The sequence below is a fragment of the Drosophila kikkawai genome, chromosome 3L, assembly GCF_030179895.1.
Source record: "Drosophila kikkawai strain 14028-0561.14 chromosome 3L, DkikHiC1v2, whole genome shotgun sequence".
Taxonomy (NCBI): Eukaryota; Metazoa; Arthropoda; class Insecta; order Diptera; family Drosophilidae; genus Drosophila; species Drosophila kikkawai.
The window spans coordinates 25,437,235-25,458,270 of NC_091730.1; the positions used below are offsets into that span (position 1 = coordinate 25,437,235).

Below are 21,036 nucleotides of genomic sequence, written 5' to 3' on the forward strand. Positions count from 1 at the left end.
GCCGGTGCATTTGCTCCTTCTTCTTGGCTATTTCGCCTTATAAGGTCGAGCACATAAATAAGCGCAGCAAAATGTATTGCGATCTGCGGCTGGGACTGCATCGGCTCTGAATTTGAGTTTAACTCTGAGCCAGAGTCTGAAGTCGGGAGTCTGCGGCCTGAACTTGGGCATCGGCATGCGGCATCTTGACAAGAGAAGCTGCTGTGGGCTATCGCCGTGTTCCAATGGGCAATGGCCCCGGCAACTTGCATCGAGTACCATCAACAATTTCAACAGTCAACTGATGAGAAAAGGAAATGAAAAGTCAACATAGGGCACACAATGCGCACAATGCACGAGAGGCGGGCGCGGAGCCCAGTTGTGGATGAGTCCAGAACGAATCGAGCCCGAAGCCGGAGCTGGTATAAGCTGACCGCAGCGACTGCGCCTCAACCCCGGAGTCAGCTCAATTGGAGGCTCAACGAGCGGTAGTTGAATCGAAAATTACTTCGACCGGCGCGCCGGATTAGAGAAAACCCGAAGCTCTGGCTGATGGCTTTCAATAGAGGGAGGCCCCAAGTGGCGCGTCATTGAGCAATTTGAAATATGGTGGAGGAAAAGAATTAATATCAAGAGTTTGTGAAATGGTTTTGCATTTAAGATCCTATATTATGAGGCGGCCCCACTTTCTCCGTTAGTATCTACCCGAAGCTTTGTTCCGACCCATTACGCTTTGGCCAGCTATCAATCTCTTACCACTACGAGCCCGCATCTCTTTCCAAGAGCTAAACAGGCACCGGAGCACCGGTAGTATCTGCTTCGATCTGAACACTGCACTCTCTGCGATCGGGGCTGCATCTTTTGTCTACTGCGTGATTCGCCTTCTTTGGGATCTTCGAGGGCATCTTCGACGATCGTTCGATTTTGCGGCGCGCTATTAAATTGTAAATTGCTCGGGCAGCGCTGCTGCTGCTGCGGCAAACGTGTCTGAATGCCACATCGTATCGAGGCATAGGCACCGAAGCCGCGAAACCCCGCAGCCGGCTTTCCCTCGATCGTGAGTCGTGGGTAATTTGCTGGCCCAACCCGACTCCAGTCCGACCACTTTTGCTGCTGCGCATGCGCGTGGTGCACTTTGGTTTTTTTGTGGTTTTTGCCGATTGTCGTGGCTACCCTTGCTCCTCCTGCTTCTCGAACTAATCAATTCCTTCTTTTCATTGCCCTCCGCATCCATTTCTGTCTCTCTTTTGCTGCGGTTTATCAACGCTTTATTACACTGACGTTTTGTCAATTTGATTGCCATTGATTTGGCTGCTTTTCCAGCTCCCTTCGAGACCTTGAACTGTCTCCTCACTGTCACCGCGACGACTATTTACTGTGGTAATGGTAATGGCTCTGCTCGAACTCTTAATTGCTTCCCGGTAACGAGGTACGAGCCAGCACTTTCGGTTTTTGACTCCGACTATTTCACTTTCGCAGAGGCAGTGCTTGACTTTTATGCAATCGATTGTTATGATTTTATTTTTTTGGATTTTTTTCGTTTTGCTGGTGGCTGGTGGCCAGGTATCGAAAAATTGTTTCGTATGCTGTAAATTTATTTTGTTTGCCGCATTGTGGGTGTTGGCAGGCAGCTGGAGATTGCAAACTGGAATTGGATTTCGATTTGGAAATGAAAATGGAATTGCTGGCCCGGGGGTAGCTGGGAGCTTTATGTATATGCATCCCAGTGGAGCCGTCGGCGGGCGGTTCACACGCTTTCCTCAGAGGTTCTTCAACCCAAAACACGCCCGCGATGATGCCTTGACTCCGATAACCCAAATGACAACTTCATTTCCAACCCATTCGATGTCCATTTCTATCCCCATCTTGAACCCGTTCCCTGCTCACATTTCATGGCCCTCAGTCGGTCACTTGTAGTGGCCATCATCATCACCATCATCATCGCCGTCAGGGCAAGCAGCAATCGAAGAAACCATCGAAAGCATGTCCAATCTTCTACCTGTCCCAGCCGAAGAGTGTCAGCGAATTGACAACTTTATTGCCTCTAAATATGGTTAATGACAGCGATCCACTCCGACCAGCCGAAATTCTTGTCAACATATCGAGGGCCATTAACAAAAATAATGTCAAAAGTCTTTAATTGTTTCCAAGTGGTTGCCCTCTTGGTTTCCGCCCACTGCCTCCTCACCCCTGACCTGGCCTAGCCTCGTCTGTCTGCGTGGGCTGGAGAGACGCCTTTGCTGATTTATTTAAATTATAAACAAAAAGGCCACAAATCGACGGAGCAGGGGCCCCGAGCTAAAGACCCGGGGCCTTTGAAATGCGCCGCCATAAAATTATTGCTCTTGGCATGGACAGTTGCCACATGTGAGTGCCCCACGCCACATTGCTCGCGTCGCTGATTAATATCTCGCAGATTTTTTGGACTTTTGACGGATTATTTCCAAACTCAGTCGTCGCTCTCGCACACTCTGGCGCTGCGATTTGTTCCACAAAAGCCAAAGAGCAGAACAAACAAATAAAAATCAGCATTTTGCGCAGCATTTCCTTGGACGAGTAGACGGTTTCGGGGTTTTTCTGGTGTTTCTTTTGTTCTCGGTCGGTTTTATGGCTTGCTTAAGTGCGCTGCCGCAGATTGATTGAGTTATTTGCAGACCGGGATCCAAATATAATTTGTGGACTGCGATTTCGACGGCGATAGCCATATCTATGCGCGTATTTCAATTCTGCGAAGTAGCGCAAAATGGTCGTTGGAACCCCATCTTCGGTGATAGCTCTCTGCGTTCGTGGCTAATCAAGTTATCTATGCGTCGGCTCATTTTCATTAGATTCGATTAGAGAGTGTCTGGGTCGCGTTTATGAGGATTAATGACTCAAGTGGGCATAAATTTGCCCAGACTGAGGCCCAGGCCTAGGCCCTTTCCCATTTCCCGGCTAGCAAGCAGTTGCCACAGCAATTTAATTTCCATTTAAAAGGAGAAGCTGCTAGCACTCCAAGTCGATCCATGAGTGGTCTCTTGTTTGCCCCACCAAATGATTAATTAGTCTATCTCCACCCGGGGCTATCTGTATCTTTGTCTCTTGTGTGGTTGCGGATTCCATCTGATGGTTTAATAATAAGACAAAATTGTCTATTGTGCAAAGAGTTTCAGCTCGCTGATGGCCCGAATGAGATGAGTTCAAAATGCAAACTAAATCATATTTTGTTCAAACCAGATGGAACCGTACAAGCCGAGGTGGTGGGAGGGGACTAGGGCAACAGAAATCGCTAATTGTTTGCTTTTGTTCATCTTTCTCCCTGTGTATGTGTGGAGTCACTTTCTACAATTAAACTGAGATGGTCGTCTACGCCTTGGTAATCTGCGACTCGTTGTGGTCAATTGCAAGGGTGATTACCTCACCAGTTGGAGCTTAACTATTTTTGGCCAGGGATAGGAAAGTGAAAGCACTCGGTGGGTGGGAAAATACGTTGTATTACAGTGTCAGATATCGTAAGAAAAATCGAGATATCGATCAGGCTCCAGCCCCTTTCTCCTTACTCCGGTGACCCAATGTACCGCCCATTAGCGTGCCACAATTAAGACCTCACAGCTTATTTAGGGTTGCCAATTTTATTTAATTTCCACTCCAGCTGCCCCCGCTTCTCGTGCTTTCCCCAGAGCCAAAGACCGTCGTCAAACATTTGCACGTAAATTGTCAAGAAAAAAGAAGTAGAATAAATATTGACATTGCGTTGTAATAACGCAGCATTAACAGCGCAAGGAAAACCCAAAATGGCGGCTAACGACGGAAATGAAAAAGCAAAGCCCAGAAAGAACGAGAGCGAAACAGGAACGGAAACAGGAGCAGGACCCGGACCGGGGACCGGGACTGGGACCAAGACCACTCAGCCAGGCCGAAAGCTTAATAATGTAAATTTCGCTCTAAGCTATTTCCAAAGACTAATGGTGCGTTTAGTGTGGGGCACAGCAACCCCTGAAAAAATCACAACGCGGAGACGAGCCAGAGGAAGAAGAAAACTTTCCCTCACACACGTGTCAAGGTGGGGCCGAGGAAACCGTCATAAGGCAACCGCAAGTTCGCGTGTAACGTAGCCACCTCCACCTCTACCTCCTCCACCTCCTTTACCTCCTCCATGTTGTTATTAAGCGCTAAAGATTATGCGGAGAAGCTAACAAGAAAACCAGCATTCAAGTGGAAGCAGCTCGGAGGTATAAGCAGTTCGAGAGGGCACAGAAAGGTCCACCAAAGGCCCACCGCGGTCAAAATATTAAAAAATATCTAAAATAAACTCAACCATTCATCATAAAATTAAATAAAATTGCATTAAAATATTGCTTCTGGATTCGCAGAAATTGGCGATTGAATTGGTCGACCCCAAAAACCACTTTGGTTTTTTGGCCCCTGCGAGTCACTTGAATTTTGCAATTATCTTAAAAATTATAAATTATCTAATACAGATCTTTGCACCAATGAAAGAGCTAACAAAGAGCTATATGTTTAGCAGGAGTTTCCTTTTGACCGTTTTTTTTTTGCTTTGAATGCTGACTAATGACGACTGAAAATGCCCAAATGTATTTTAAATAAGAGTACAGTGTTTAATGATTATGGTAAATATACTAAGCAAGCTAATAAATTATATCAATACTTTGTCAACGTACATTTTAACAGAAGTTGATATATTGACAATCCTGAGTTAGCATCGATTATATATCTGAGGGTGTTTTCCGGATCTCCTGCTGTGTGTCTCACCACCGTTTGTCTTCCTTTTTTTATTTTTTTTATTAAAAATAAAAACAATTGACGGGCACACGCCCTTGGAGCCATTCTTTGAGCAGCTCCTTGCTTTCATCTTTATGTCATCGCATCGATTTTCCTGCGCATCTTCATTTCGCATTTTTCGTTTGCCGGGAGATGCTACCTCCCTCATAAGGATGCCACTTAAGACAACTTGCAACCCCCGCTGGCAGCCCTTCCTCCGGCAGGCTCTTCCTGGCTAAAATTGTTTGTTTGGGGATTTGCATGTTTTACGAAACGTTCACGCCCGCAGCCCGTAGTCCTTTACCCTTCTATTCGTTGGCTCTATGAGAAGTTAACGCATATTTATTTCAGGGTTTTTTTGCACCTTTCGCTTTCTGTTTTCTTTTCCCCTGCTGGCTTTCATGCTTCAATGAAAATGTTAATAAAAGTCGGTGTTCTGTCGCCCCTTTTTCTCCGACTGTCTGTCTGTCTGTCAGTCTGTTTTTCTCTTTGTTTTCCGTTGCAGCGAGTGCCAGGAAAAGCCTTTAGCGCCTAAAATTAGGATTTCACTCAAGAGAAAGTGGCGAGCAAAGCAGGGAGCAGGGTCTGGGTGTGGGTGTGGGAGTGGGAGTGTGTGTTTGCCGGGGCCTCGACAACTCAATCAGCTTGATTAACATTTCACTGTGCAGCCTTGGCATTCGCCTTGCATTAGCCGGCGACGTCTCAAGTGTTTGTTTTTGTTTCGCGCCCTGCGCTGGCAGAGAGAGGATGAAGTGGCTGTCGAGTGAGAGCTGAGCCTGATTTCACTTTGGCCACAATGGATTTATTGTTTGCAGAATACTGGGGAGAGCGAAAGCCCTGCTAAAAGGCTCTTTAGCGGAGGAGCTTAAGCGGAGGCGAGGCGCTTCGATTGCCAAGGATTCCGTTCTGAGCTTAAATAATTTAAGGGCTGAATGAGACAGAGAAATGTGTACGTGACATGCAAAGGAATCCATCCACCATCTGTTCTCCCCGAAGAACAGGTCCCGTAAAACTTTAGGAATCCGAGCCGCCTTCTTCTCAGCAAGGTCAAGATCGCCGACACTGATGACGAATTCCAATGTCAAAATAAAGATTGGGAATTTTATAACATGGCAAATACATACAAATACAGACTCTAAAAGGGGAAAAAAGTGTAGTAGGTTGTTTTTACAGACTGAAGTTCATTAACAAATTTTGCCTTTAACCTAAAACTTGTGCCTTATCGTAAACAAAGCAGGAATGAAACCAAAACCTCATCCACCCAGTGTCGAAAGCCTGAAAACCCGAAACCGATCCCCATACTCATCGATCTTGGCGGACAAAAACTTGACAAGCAATTTGCTTAAGGGAAAAGCAACAAATATGCACCGAAATATATGGACAACGGGAGTTGTATTTAAATTTAATTTCAAACACTCCAACGGTGGTAAGAAACTCTCTTACATTTACCGTTAGCAACAGCAACATCAACATCAACTGAAAAGAGCCCCAAAAGCAGGAGGAAAATAATAAGAACACACGCGTTCCTTTGCAGACCCCGGAGTCCCGAAAACACCGAGCCCGCGGAGGGAGTCTCCCCCTATCGTGACTCCCTTCACGTGCGCTGAAATTTTAAGTGAGTTTTTCTCTGGCGACGTTGCTGCCTTTTGGCTTTTAATGACGTCGACGACGACGACGACGACGGCGACTCTGGGGCATGCTTATGCACATTTCAAGGCACACACAGAGCCGCGCACACACGTGTATTTATACAGAAATTTAAATTTTAAAATAACAACCTTCTTCTTTGCTTCCCCATCATCTTTGGTCGAGGTCTTCGGTCTTCATTCCCTCCCCTGGTTGCCCCATAGTCCGTCCACCTGAGGGGACTGTGCAGGCAGGAAGAGGAAGTCAACGGCCGAGTGGGTGGGTCATGTCTGGACCTCTTTGCTCTGCTTGCTGGAAGCAAAATGTCATTTTATCACGCAGCGGACGAAACTTCATCAGTGGCCCCCTGTATCTGTCCTGATCATTGTGTTTATTAAATTGGTAGTCTGAGACAGCTTTTTATTTTCATGCGACGCAACAAGATTTGCTGTCCTCCTTCTCCGCGGCATAACTTAGGTCCTTGGCACTGCCAAGTTCTTCGTGTGCCAAAAATGATTCCTGTTTCCATTCCGTAGCCCAATTTGCATTTTTCGTGTGTTTGTAGGGCTCACTGTACCTCCCGCACACGCACACACCACAATTGTATGCAGTGGCGCTTATAATGGCTGGCCGACAAGTCAATTAGTCTGGCAAAGCCCCACAGTAAAATAATGTACTGTAGAATAAAATAAATTACGATTCCTGGTAGAGAACGGTTGCTCGGGTTAATAAGCGTTTTCTGGGAACTGCTTTGATTTGATTTTAGCCCGAACCAAGAGCTGAGGAATGTCCTACTTAGAACCCCAACACACATTCATAGAGCTTTCTTATGTTCCGCAAGTAATTAAAATTTGTCCCTGGGTCCCATACCTGCCCACCTGCCGCGTGTATCGATTTCCCAATCTGTCCCCTCGTTCTTCGTGTCAATAAAGTTTTTACAGTCAAAATAAATAAATCTATTTTATTTATATTTCGCCCCACTTGAAGAACTGGTCTCGAGGGGACGCTCGCTCGCTCGCTCGTCATAATTTGCATGTGTCTCGTGTTTTTATAGCTCAAAGGCAAACACCTCCACCTTCGGGCTCCTCGGCGGAGGAAAACAGAAGAAAGCAAATAAAATTCGACTAAAATTTGACAATATCTTTCGCTGGCTCCCCTCCGCAGTGTCTCATTTCGTTTTATATATTTATGTGGCGCTGATTTTCACACACAGACCCCTCCCCTTCGTTAACCCCCTGCAGATGTGTTGTCTATGTTAATTTTTATTTATCTTATTTATGTATTGGCTTCTGCACACACACACACATATGTGCGGATCTAACAAGAGGGGCAAACAGGCCCAAGATATTTTCATATTTTCCGCACAGATTTCCCCGTTTTTTCCACTTTGTTCTGTGGCGTTTTGTTTTGTTGTCGCATTTTATGTTGACATTTCCATTGTGGGCCTTGTGTTTTTTTGACGATGAAGATACTTGGTTATGGGGTTGAAGTCTCTCTGGGAACGCAGCTTCTTTACCAAAGAATACAAGAATTATAACGCACACGTAACCATACGGTTTACATCTTTAAGATGTGCCTTGCAGTCCATTTTCTCACGCGGCTTTTCGGGCAAACCGCAGGGCAGCCACGGAACCGAAACCCAATCAGCCAGCATGCACTCTATACGTATTCTCCGAGTCGGGACTGACCGCAAATTTCAATTAGCATTAGAGGGCGGAGGGCGTGAGAAGTTTGCGCGATTTTTTGACACATTAATTGATGTGTCAATATTTGCATAAATCAATAAAACGACAAAAGTGACGATACGCTCGGCTGGTGACCACACACAAACACACACGCTGACCAGCCCGGCCCCTGCCTCCGCTGGGTAATTGTCATTTTCATTGAACAGCAGCGCTTTGCGCTTTCGATCAATTAACACTCCGAGAACCGTGGCAGTCCCACACAACTCGGAGGCCAAAACCAGACGCTAATTATAGACCTCACACGTCGCGGAAGGGGGAACAGCGGCCAAGTGTTCGGGCCAAATTAAATGTTTCGTTTCACTCGTATAATTAAATAGAAGTTGTTGAACAAATTTGTACAGTAGTAGCTATAAATTTATCAGGCCTGGCAGTCCGAATCCGAGACAAAGTTGCATGTCAGCCCTAATTGTTGGCCCAGGTCGGCGGCTCCACTTGGAAGCGGGCAGGTGTCAGTCCACCCACACGGCATGGCCCACAGCTGGAACGGGCCCCGTGCCGGGGATGATGATTTATGAAAGTGGTCGTCAGACAGAGTCGCGTGGCAAGCCGAGTATTTATATGTATTTACACAATGGAAATAATAATTAGAAACTTGGGGAGGCTCCCTCTATTAAATAGGGGTCCCTTTTCTGAAGTGGAAATCGAAATCGCAAAGTATTTCGACTAAATCGCATTTGGGCACAGCTTGTGGGCCATTTGAGCACGTGTCCTGCACAGACTTGATGATGACGATGATGAGGATGCTGGAGGAATTGTCGCCTCGCCCTGACCCCGGATTTTCGCCGCCGCTTTTCACACTTTTCACACGTAATAAACGAAGCCGTAAAGCGCTGTTCGACGATGACTTTGGCCCAGGGCCTGGCGTAAAAGTTTTTCCCGATTTCCCAGCCCACCGCTCCTGCCGCTGGCCAGTACGCACGATTTGTAGTCGTTCGTGCTGCGCCAAAGTTTCCATCTTTTATTTCGGTCGCCTTTTTTTTATTTTGCTCTTTCTATTTTTCGTTCGCCATGAAATATAAATAACATTTTGGGCGTTGAAAAATTTATGAAATACGCCGCAGCAGCTGACCCCGCTGCCGCACAGCGCCACCCGATCGATTTTCAGGGCCAAAACTAAAACTTCATCTAGGGGCATTTCACACTTTATTAAAGTCCCACTTTGGCGGGCAAAGTAAAAGTCGAAAGTTAGTTTGGCAGTTTTGGTAGTTTATGGAGCAGATTCAGCTCAGTCTCAGCTGCAGGTTGGGACTGTGAACCGACTTTTATGCTAATAAATACGAATGCCTGGGACACAACTTGCGATTAGACATGGAATTTGGTTTATCTTATGATGATCTACGCGCCTGTCATTAGAACTTGCTGTTCCAAGGACGTTGCGCTCTGGAAGTCCCAACCGGAAAAGTTATATTCCCCGGCAGAGACGCCCTTCATCTGCCTCCTGGCGCTTTGTTCAGCCAAGAAATGCAATTGTTTAGCTTGCTGCGTTTCCTTCTGTTTTCCGGGTTTTCGGGGGATTCGGGCTTTTGTTGGTCGTCTTTTTTCTACATTGTTGCCGCAAAATGAAATTGGGGAATTTACTTTAATTTGTTTTTCGTGCCGCCGCAGCAGTTGTGCCACTGCCACTGCCCCTGCTCCCTCCTGCGCTTGCTTTTTAAAATCAATTTCATCTACTTTTCGTCTTCCTCCCCCTTGGGTTTTTTTCTTTTTGTTTTTTCTTTTTTTGTTTTGTAGTTTCGAGCAAATTCAATTTGGCATAGAACTTCATTGCTGACATGGGGAGGAGCGGTGGCTAGTGGCCTTTGTAAGCTCGCATGTTTCAATTGCAATTTTATTTTAGCTCTGCCAGCTTGTTTTTTCCACTCAACCACAAATTGTTGCCTTTGTTTGTTTGTCAGAGAAAATTCTATTAAATTTCTCATCGGTTTGCATATGTGGATGGAAGCTACAGCTGGAGTTGGAGCCGAAGATTGGCGCCGGGAGCTACGCACTCTGTCCATCCATCCATCTTTTTGCGGGCATCGGAGACATCGCTTTAAGGTGCGAAAACATGGCCAAGTCCTGCCCCGCACCACCCAACGGAAGTGGCCCCCAACAGGGTCTTCCCCCGCCACAGGCCCGTTCGGTGCGTGCTTTGTTAGCACAAACAACGGGAACAAAAAATGGCTCTCCAGGTGCCATCCACAGCCACATCCAGAGCCAGGTGAGCGCTGGTGAGCGGTGTGTGCGGAAGGACGAAGGACAAACCGAGAGTTCTGCTCCTGCCTGCGCCGTCTGTCTCTCCACACGACCAACACGAAGTGTTTGGAATTTCATTAATATTTTATTACTTTTTTCTTGCTCTCTTCCTGGGCAGCAGCCGCCTGTGCTGTGTTCTTGAATTTATTAAAAGCAAGAGCGAGGCGAATCGCTGAAAATTTGCCCGCTACTTCAAGTGGTTTGAGGGATTTAAAATGCTCGAACAGACCCCCAGATTCTCACACACATATGTGCATAGGGGGGTTTTCGCCAACTGCCAAGGATAAAAGTTATTATGTCCCGCACTTATTGATGACCGAACCGAAAATGAAATGAAAACAATCAAATGACAACTGTCGGGCATGGAAGGAAAGAAAGAATTCCATCTCAGCTGGAAAAGTTTACCCCGCAGCCAGGGAAATGTTCAGCGGAGCCAAGTGCATGAAAATAGTTGGCGAAAAGTTTTCCCAACAGTCGCAAGAGAGGCGGCAGGAAGCGACAAAAGAGTTAGAGTAAATCATTGTGGGGAAAATCCAGCTGGCGGAAAGGCAGCACAAGTTTTCTGGCTCCAGAGGCTGGGGAAATCTTTTGTGCTCTTCCCATTCCCTGCACCCACCCACTGCGGAGTTCTGGTTCTGGTTCTGGTGCAGCACCTGACAAAGCTGCCATTGTCTGAGACTCCGAGCGTGGCTCCAGAATCAGCCTTGGCACACATCAACTGAATCGTGTGTGTGCCTCGGCACAATGAAGATTTTCACTTTTACAGTTCCAGCAGAAAGAGAGAGAGGAGGGAGCTGCCTTTGGAAGAATTTAATTATTTACCTATTTTCTACATTGACAAATGTTTTTTCCCACATTTATTTTACATTCATATCTGCATTGGACTTCTTGCACTTTCACTTTTGGAAAATCTGAGTTGCCTTCCATCCCAATTTTCATTTTCTTCGGCCAGCGCCCTCTAGCACTTAGTCACTTACCATGAAAGTGTGTAAAATCTCATAAAATCATCAGTTACTCACCTGCAAGAAAGAGAGATGGAGAAACAGATTTATTAGCGAACATTTCCAATAGTAGGCAAGCTCCCCTGGCAAATCACGAACAAATTGTCTGGGGCCCCTCTCACCCGAAATGAGAAATTCCGAAACGAAACGTTCTCCCTATCCCCACGGACATAATCCCAAACATTATTTCCACGAAATTAAAAAATTTACGCTTACACAATTAATCTTGGCAGCCAAGCGATGATGATGGGAAGGACGGCAGGCGGAGTGCCTCCATCGGGGAGGGTCAGCCGCGCAGGGAAAAAAGTAAAAGAAAGAAAATTCCTAGGAAAATGCACGAGACACAAGATGCTCGAACGAGAAAGGAGAATGCGGCACGTAGCGAGCGCTAATCAAATAAAAACATTCAACATTTACACATTGATAGCTGCCCGAAAGAGACGGAGTGCCGCTGCGAGAGCGAGAGGGTCGAGACCTGTTTCGGCCACTATTATTGCTTTACGACACCCGCATGTTGCGATGCTCCTTTGGTCGGCCAGAAGTCCTTTCATTAGGCTCGCCACGAGGGTGGGCGCAGGATATACGATATGGACAGGAGTGCGTTAAAAAAGCGAGGGTACAAGACCAGTCCCTGTCCCGTAACCTGACGCCTCGTCCTGCCGCTCCCGGCTGCTTCGGCCATTGTAAGTCGATATCCTGAAAATGTGCTAAAAATGTGCGGTCGTTGGCCGTCGCCCCGCTACCCGCAAATGTATCTGAGCTGGTGCGTATCCGAGCTGCGTGTATCTGCGTCTCCATGCAGGCGGGCAGGCAGGCCGGCGCCTTCTAATGCATGACTCGAAAAGATACTTTGCCGGTCTTGGCCCGTCTTGTCTTTTATTTCGGCTGCATAAAAATTGTCATCGCAACTATCATAAAATTTCCATTAGCGTGGAGTATCCAAGAGATTCTTGCGCCGCGGGACGATTATGCTGCCACGAAATACGAAATACGGAATACTCATTTCCCAACAAATAAACACAGACGGAGCTACACGGAGAGACTCTTCTCAATTACGGTTAGTCGGTGGCCTTATCTAGCTCTGAATCGGGGCTGTTTGATGAATCCACTCCCTGCCATCCGCTGGTTCCTTTGCTTTTTCTTCCCTTTTCAGCCCGCCCCGCCCTAAGCATTCCCACGTAAATTATTTTTCGCATCGAAACTACTTCAAGTGCTTCAAGTAGAGCCATAAAAGAGGAACAGAGACGGAGGAACCCAAATATCCTGCTCGGTACAGCTGCGACATTTTCCCTACTTTGTATCTTTCCATCTCTGTATCTCGCCTATTTCGCTGCCTATTTGTTTTGGTCTCCAATGTATCTTAAATTTTATTTTATTGTTTTCCTTCCTTTCGCTGTTCCCTACTCAGTTTGTTGTTGGGTTTTTCTCATTCGGTCGCGCTGCGGCATAAAATGAAAATCATTTTCCGAGATTTACTTCGCTCTCATCCTCAGCAGCTCCCTCTCCCAGGCGTTTTTGTTTTGGTTTTCCCGTCTCATTCTGTGTGATAAGGCAAACGCTGTTTTGCTATTTTTATCGCCTTCGCTCCTAATGACGAAACGGCCCGGAGACGGCTTGGTCCTGCCAAAAATTTTATTACTGTTTGCCTTTTTAGTGGACCGACAGATGTCTCCAGTTCCCTCCGCCTTATCTCTTATCTCTGTCTCCTAATTTTGGGCTGTAAGCCGCTTTAAGGTGCCAGATTTTGGGGCATTAAAAGTTTGCTTTCCTTTTCGTTTTCATTCCCCAGGTCTTACGCGTTTCGTTTTTTATATAGTCTTTGCATATGCATAGATACATTCCTAAGGGGAATGCATAAACATAAGTATATCGGTCAAAAGTTCCTATGTAGCCGCGTGATTCTGTGGCCTGCCATTGAGCACTTCCGTCCCGCTGATAAACGGAATCATTCAGCGACTCTGGTTCTCTGAGCCGAGCCATTCAAGTGGCACACATTATGGTCAAAGTATTTATAGAGCCTGAGATATTTTATTAGCGATAGCGACAGCTGCTGCCGAGTGGAGTGTGGGTCGGGGGCGATGACTGAAATGCGGCGACAAGTGCATCCCCATACTGATGGATCGCCAGAGATCTCGTCCAGCCCCAGGCCCAGGCCCATCTCAGAGTCGAACCCGAGTTCATCGCAAACCCCATTAAAGAGCAGCAACAAAATTTGTCATTACGCTTAGTTTTTACAGCTTCTGGAAAACCCAGAAGCATGATTTTATGGTGCGTCTAGGGACCCTTGGGCAACCCTTTGTGCAACGCTGGCAGATGCAATTAAGAAGCAGCCGCAGAGCCGAAACGGAACGGAACGGAACTGGAAAAAATATGTAAAGTGCTCGTAAAGATTGGGGGACGGGGACTCTGAATTTGCATTCAGTTGTGAAACATTCTATAAAAAATAATAAATTTAATGTTCGACAATAAAAGCCAGCGAGAAGTACAGAAAGCATTCGCATATTTTTTATGACTTTTGCGTGAATATTCCTTCGACGCGAGTGGGTGGGGCAAAGCGGGACAGGACTCTTTTTTTCTCCCTACATCAGCAATTGTGCAGCAATTACTGTAAACAACAATCACCAAGTCGGGGCCAGGACGTGCCACATGAGCAAGCACCGAGACAATGTGGGATTTCAACAAATTTGTATGCTACAAAACAGTCATAAAATAGAGCCGAACTCCAGCTACCTATAGAGGATGACGCAGAGTCAGGTTCGACCAGATCATACCATACTGCAAACTGTTACCATCCACGGAGGATATACCATTAGCTACTCAACTTTAAATTTATGTTTTAATGTGCCCTTAATTAATAATTATTTAAAAACTATTGATTCATGTTTTCATAATTCGATTTCTGAATATACTTATACTACGGTTTCTGGGGATATGAAGCTCTCAGACATTCAGAACTAACCATTTGGAACCAGATTGTTACTCTGAGGTGGCAGCCAATACACAAACTCTACTTAACTCAGTATTTTAATATCTTTGCCTTGGGATCGAACTCTTCTGGCTATAAGCCGCTTTTGTGAGGGACGGAAATCGAATTATAATATGAACGGGTGAGTTCTTTTTGATTTTTTTCGGTCGGGGCCAAATGAGGCATGTCGAGCTGGAAAAGGAAAATGCTCTCGCTCGGTTCCCTAACTAATCCCGGAATGACAAAACGGGGCAGCTGATGCAGCTGAAGCGCAGAACAGGCACGTAGTGCGAGCGAGAGGCAGCGAGATTGGGATTTGCAGCCTGTTGAAGCGGGCTCGCAGCAGGTACTCCGACGCGGGACGGGTTCTGGCCAGGTCGGGTCAACTGAACACCTAACAAATTTCGAGACCTGACTGCTTGCCTGCCTGCCTTTCGCTCGTTCATTTGCGGTCCATCCTACGCGCTGCGGCATCATTATCGCCTATATCCCGTCGCCCTCTCGAGTGTGGGCTTATGGTCTTTTGTGCGTCCTCCTCTCTCGTTCCCTTTGTGTGTTATTTCGCAAAAATAAAGAGGAGCGAGAGAACGAGGAGGCATTGTTGGCCTCCTGCTGTTTACATGTAATTTTCCCAGCATTCCGTTGCCATCAATTTCATCCGCTCCTCAGACTCTCGCCATCTCATTCTGCTCTCGACATTTTGAATTTCCCGACGCTGTCAATTTTTCTGTTCTACCTTTTCCACTCCTTTTTTATTTTTTGCCTTTTCGCAGGCTACAAATCGCTTTGATTTACATAATTCTGCGCACATTTCGACGCATAGTTTTTCCAGCTTCGGCTGTGGTTGCCTTTGCTGCTGTTGTTGCTGGGGGTGTTTGCATATTTTTTGACAGCTGTCAGGAAGTAATAAGTTGGAATTTTGCCCGGTGCCGGCGCCTAGTCTGCATCTCCTGACATTGACAGTTGAGAACGGGAGCGGGAGAGTGCAGAGAAATCGGAAAAATCCTTGCAGACATTTTACAAATGCTGGGTGGATGGCCTGCGGGGAGTCCGGATACCGGTATCCGGGAAACCCACCAACAATGGCCACGTCAACGAGCTGAATCAGATTCGAAATCGTAAAGTTTTATTCGATTGGCCCAAAACAGGTTCTCTAAATATGACAGCTGGGCTTTGTGGTGTCATTAAGGGCCTAACGCCAGCCGAGGTCCTCGCTCAGGTTGATTTTGGGGATTAGCCGATGAGCGGCTTAGTTGCCGGCGAAGATTAGCGAAACTGATGGGCTGCTTAGGCTTGCCTATGTCAACAGGGAATCTGGAGCTGAAGTCCTGTGGCAAACCTTCAGTTCGGGAAAATCTAAATACGAATCTCAGGGGTGGCTTTTTTATAACGATTCATGATCACAATTTTCACAATGCTAAATCCTGCTTATATCATAAGCACTATTCTGCTAGATATGGCAAAATAAATGACATATTTTGAGATATTGCACTAAAACTAGTTGTGTCTAAAAAATACAATATACTTAAAGAAAAACGCTATTTGTCGCAACTAAGCTGAGCAATTTGGTGCATCAGGACTTTGGGTACCCATGAAATTATATTTGTTAATTAAACTGAATTAAAACTGACTCATACAATTTATATAAACATAAAACTCTTAAATTATGAAACGTAAGGGCAACAATTTAACCTTTAAATAGTTAAATACTAAAGATTTAAGAATTGAAAAGAAATGAATTTCGAAATAGAAAGGACCTATGCAGTGGTGGGCGCAAACAATCTCTTTCCATATGTATGTAGGGAAATCAAATTGGTTTATATTTTGAATTTCCAATCAAATGCTACATTGGCGTGCAATCCAAGGTTCCCGCTGACTCAGTATTGTTCCTTTCAAGATCTCAATGTCCAACTGTCTATGACGCACAGGAAGCCCCGGCACCCACTCGAAAGCACTCCTGCCCGTCCATTTATAATACTGCCCCCCTTGTACGAAAACCGAAAATAGACGGCACGTCGCGGTAGAGAACAAGTGGGAGCGCGCCGCAAGCACAAAATTGTTGAAACATGCCCATGCCAAGATCCAAGAACAGAGATCCGAGATCACTTTTGGAAGCGACCGCACCCGTGTGAGTGCACCGGCCAACCCAAACAATACGGAATTGCCTCGGTTATGGGCCCAGAAGCAAGTGTTGGGCTGTTCGAAATAATTGTCCGAATGAGATTTCCATTTTGCAAAATTGTAGCCAAGACAAAAATAAACAAAGTGGCCTCATTAAAGCGGCCATAAACTAATCGAACGCAGCGTAAACAAATGATATGACTATCCGCTCGGCTTGGTTATGCTCGGTTCTGCGCTGCAGGAAAAACTGGAAAACTCTGTGTGAAAATAAGGAAATCGCCTTGTACACACTTTAAATAAAAATTAGAACTGAAACTTACAAATAGGACAAATAAAAGAAAACTCCTACAACAAATTAATGGTCCCAAAAAATTTAATAACAAATTTTAAAATCTTTTTAAACTTTTTGAAAAGGTTAGATATTAGGAAGAATCTCACCAATTAATTTTCTTTTATTTTCAAGCAAATGTCAAGGAAATTTCAAAATATTTTCTCAATATCAAAATAGAGTTATTCTGATTTCAAAACCATTTATTTTTCCTAATTTTTGTTCTGAGTGCAGCGTTCCAATCCCAATCAAAATCCAAATCGGAGTCAGATTCCGATTCCGTGGGTGACCTTGTTGAGCTTCCATTTTCGAAATTAGTTGCGTGTTTCTCGCTCTTTTTTCGCTTTCAGCTTTTGCATTGTGATTGGGCTTGCGATTGGCTGTGGAGGCCATCTGGAGTTGGATTGGGATTCGGATTCGGATGTGGCTGGCTGTGGACTTGGTCTAAGTTCAATAAAGCAGAGTGATTTTTTTCCAGCCCAATTTGGCTAATTGGCGGCTGACAAATCGAGCATTGAGACATTTGAAACTTCTGTTTCGAGCAGATTTTCACACATCAACACAACGCCCCCTCCTATTCGCGAGAGAAGGAATTTTCCGCTGCTTTTCCAGGCCCTCACTTTTTTGCTCTTTTCGGTTCTGGGTTCCGACTTTTTGGCCATTTTATGACAGACTGGTGGCGTAGAAAAGCAGGGGAGAAGCGTGTAAAGCGGGAAAAGCTGGTGCCTGGTGAAGTGTTGAAAATTTACGAGCTGCGCCCCTCCCCAATCACACCCCCTTTTGGCCCACTTTATTGAATTTCATTTCTTGCGCCAAAACAGAAAAAAGAAATTCTCCCAAGTCTTCGGGTCTCAGGAATTTATTGTTTGCCAGTTACGAAATTTATTTCTTGCTGTAAATTTACAATTTTTTCGCTCTTCTCCCAGGTAGCGCACAAACACAATAACACATACACGTACACACCCAGGTCCCTCTTCTTCTTGTTCGATTTCCATTTGATTTTTATTTCGATTCAAAGCTTCAATTGTTTGGCAATTGTTTTTATAACACCACAAAAACGCTGATAGGGAGAGGAAGACGAAGACCAAGGCGAGGGCGAACGCGAAACAGAAGCAGAAGGAGAAGAAGAGGGCAGGGAGAAGGAGGGCGGCAAAAGCGCAAAGAGGAAATGCCAGAAATAAAGTTATGTAAATTCCGTTTTATGTGCGGCTCCTAGCCAGCGTGTGTGAGTGTAAGTTCAAATGCCAAAAAGCAAAGGAGGAAATAATAAAACTGAAGCATGTCGGAGTATGTTTGTGGTTAGTGTGCTTGTCCTGGCGAGCCAAGGGATCCGTGAAATGTAGGATAGGTCTGGCAAGTAACTAGCAAGTGAGCCGCGATGCAGGTGCTAATCACCTGGCTTGGGGATAAATTTATAATAAATATACATATGTATGTATTTGTATGTACATATGTATGTATGCACCTGATTTTAACTTCAATATTAAATTTTGTGACGAAAAAAAGTTATGTACAGTTATGTATGTAACTGATTATTTATTATTAGCAAAGTTTAATATTTTTGTATACATGTACATATGTAATAATTCGCCAGGTTACTTTTACCATTACTTTAATTAAACCGCTTAAATTTTTTAGACCGAAAATAAAACCTTTAAAAAAAGGAACATTTTTCCACAACAGCTTAACATTTGAATATAATTTAATTTTTTCATTAAATCCATACATATGATGTATGTATGTATGTATGTACATATGTATACTAGACAAACCTTTATTAAGAAAAAAATCTGCTTTAATTGGAATATAAACGGTATATTTGCTCAAAATAAATGAATAAAATTTAAATGTATGTGTGCCCAAATTAAAGAAATAATATTTAAATAAATACATATGTATGTATGTATGTATACAATGTGTTCAACAATTAGTAATGTATTTTATTCATAATACGGCTTGCGAGATTTCCCGCAGTGTATTTAAGAATAGGCAATTGTAACAAAAAACCGTCAGAGGACTCTCTTTTTCTATTCCAGCCGCAGGCATTCTGGAGGGTTGGGGACACGTCTGGGATTCTCCTAATTCCTGGACTGACTGCCTGACAGAGAAAGTATCCTTTTCAACTTCGCTTTGTGCGCTTGCTATTGTTGAGTTCGCTTTATTAATCAGACAAATCGTGAAAAAGCGCGCTCAGTCGGAAAAAGGGAAATTATGAAATATGAAACGAGAGCGGGCTCAATGTCGGGCCCGGCCCGCTCCACACTTCCAGCTCGGGATGTCGCCTTAATTTGTTTAATTTATGCAAAATGTTTGGCCGCAGTCGGCGATAAGCGTCGTAATTTGTTCAAACTTGTCGCAACTTGCCGGCCCTTCCTCTCCTTCAGCGATTTTAATCGAGAAGCCCAGTAAAATTCCGTACAAGCAAGGAAGATAATTCCAAAATGTACAAAGCTTACTCCCTTTCCTAAACTTGGACAAGTCCCTTTTGTTTTAATTAATTTAAATCGGCAATTGTATACCTTAAATACTTTGTGTTACTAATCGTTACTTCAAATACAAGCAAATTGGCAAAGAAATTGTTTTAAAAAAATGTTCATATACAAGACAATTATTTTCAATGAAACTTTGCAAGATTTTCAATTTAAAAACAAGTACATTTGCAAAGAAATTGTTTAAAAAAATGTATATGCTACTATTTAGTTTAAAATTACTGCTAAACACGCCTGATTCAAATGTAATTAAGTTATTTATTAAGAATATAATGAAGTAGCTGTCCTAGGCCTCCCACGTATATTGGACTAAAGCCGCCCATGGATTCTATAGTTACTGAATTAAAGGGTTATAAGTGAAATCCATCCTGAACACGACATATTTTTAAATACAAAAGGCGAAAAGTCTTAGAGTTTCCTAAAATCCTAGAGGGCGGTAGAGCCTAATTCCGAGCTCCGACTCACCTTGTCTTCCGTGTGTCCGCTGCGCCGTGTTGCTGGCCGTGTCCGGCGGACGGTGCGGCAGGTGCTGGTACTCGTAGTCGTAGTGCGACGACTGGGCGGCGGCGGCGGCCTGCAGATTCTGCAGGTTCTGCTGGCTGTGCTGGCCCTGGTGCTGCAGTGTCTGACTGCCGTGGGCGCCGTGATCTGCCGAGGGGGCGGAGGGCCGCCCGCTTATGGGCAGCGTCCGTCCTTGCGCCTGCTGATGGGCGAGGGCGTGGGCATGGGCGTGGGGGAGACCGCCGCCCGCGTCGCGGCAGTCGAGCGTGGACTCATACTCGTAGGGATTCATGGCGGTCGCCTCCAGGGGACATTCGTCGTCGTCGGTGTCCGTGCCGCCGTCGTATATGTTGTCCGTGTGGCGGTACGCGTGGTGGGCGTGCTGCTTGGAGAACTTAATCTTGGCGGCTTTTGCGGGCCGGGCCGTACAGCCAGACAGCCGGACAGCGACGGAGGAGGAGGAGGAGAAGAAGAAGAAGAAGGAGAAGAAGAGGGGGCGCGGAGCAGAGAAGCGAAGCCGAAGACAGACTTTTCACTGCACGCACAGCACTTCACTTGGCCATTTCTCGGCGGTTAATCAGGGTTACGCTTGCAATCACAATCACAATCGGGGAGCAATTTAATATTTATATTCTCGGGGACCGCAGCTCACCCGGATTCTGGGGGACACGACGGAAACACACAATAAACGACAGGGAGACGCGACGGAACGGATCAAAAAACTTTATCCCTCGATATTTTCGTTACTTGTACAAATGAGCCGAAATAAATTCACATTGCTCGGACTCTGGCGCGGAACAAACACAAGCGACCGACGCGGCTGAATATTTTCGTTTGGAAATCCCCGAAGTTTTTTCCAGTTACGACTTTTCCGTTTTTCCGCGACGGAGCGGCACAACCGCCTTCGTTGAATGAATTTTTCGAAAAAAACTGGCCGATTTAGGTTTGGACTACGGTGTCTCGTTATTCTCGTTTCTTAACTAACTCAGAGGGAGGTTTCTCGCAATTCGGTTGTTGCGCTCTCTCTGGCCCAATGAGACGGTTTTTTTCGCTCTCCGCTCTCCGCTTCTCTCTATGTTTGTGCTCTGAGAGAGCCTCATGAAGAGCGTAAGCCATAAGCACAGCCCGATGAAACAAAAACTAAAAAGGAATAAGCGCTAGAGAGCGTATACTGAACGGGTTCTTCTCCTTCGTTCAGTTTTGAGAGCGCCTCTGCTGGAGGCAGAGAGCGCAAGTGTCGTGGGAGGAGAGAGCAAGAGCAGTGAACGCACACTAATGCATTGAG

General features: G+C 45.4%; 1 protein-coding gene and 1 long non-coding RNA gene across 8 annotated transcripts in view; one reads left to right on the forward strand and one right to left on the reverse strand.

Moving 5' to 3' along the window:
- The window catches only part of Ten-m (teneurin transmembrane protein Ten-m), a 347,516-nt gene that overhangs the window by 100,232 nt on the left and 226,248 nt on the right, over positions 1 to 21,036 (reverse strand). Inside the window, exon 1 of one of the 6 annotated variants that reach the window (XM_017181072.3) lies at positions 19,716 to 20,658. The exons of the other annotated variants lie outside the window; for them this stretch is intronic. Coding sequence (XP_017036561.1) covers positions 19,716 to 20,043 — 328 coding nt within the window. The 5' untranslated portion in view covers positions 20,044 to 20,658. Of the gene's footprint in view, positions 1 to 19,715; positions 20,659 to 21,036 lie in introns of those variants that run through there. 6 annotated transcript variants of the gene reach the window in all.
- LOC138928493 (uncharacterized) lies at positions 5,877 to 6,779 on the forward strand. Of its 2 annotated transcripts, none has more exons than XR_011444913.1 (2): positions 5,877 to 6,355; positions 6,553 to 6,779. It is a non-coding gene; the product is annotated as an uncharacterized lncRNA (long non-coding RNA). The 2 variants fall into 2 exon arrangements; XR_011444914.1 differs by having other exon boundaries at positions 5,877 to 6,166.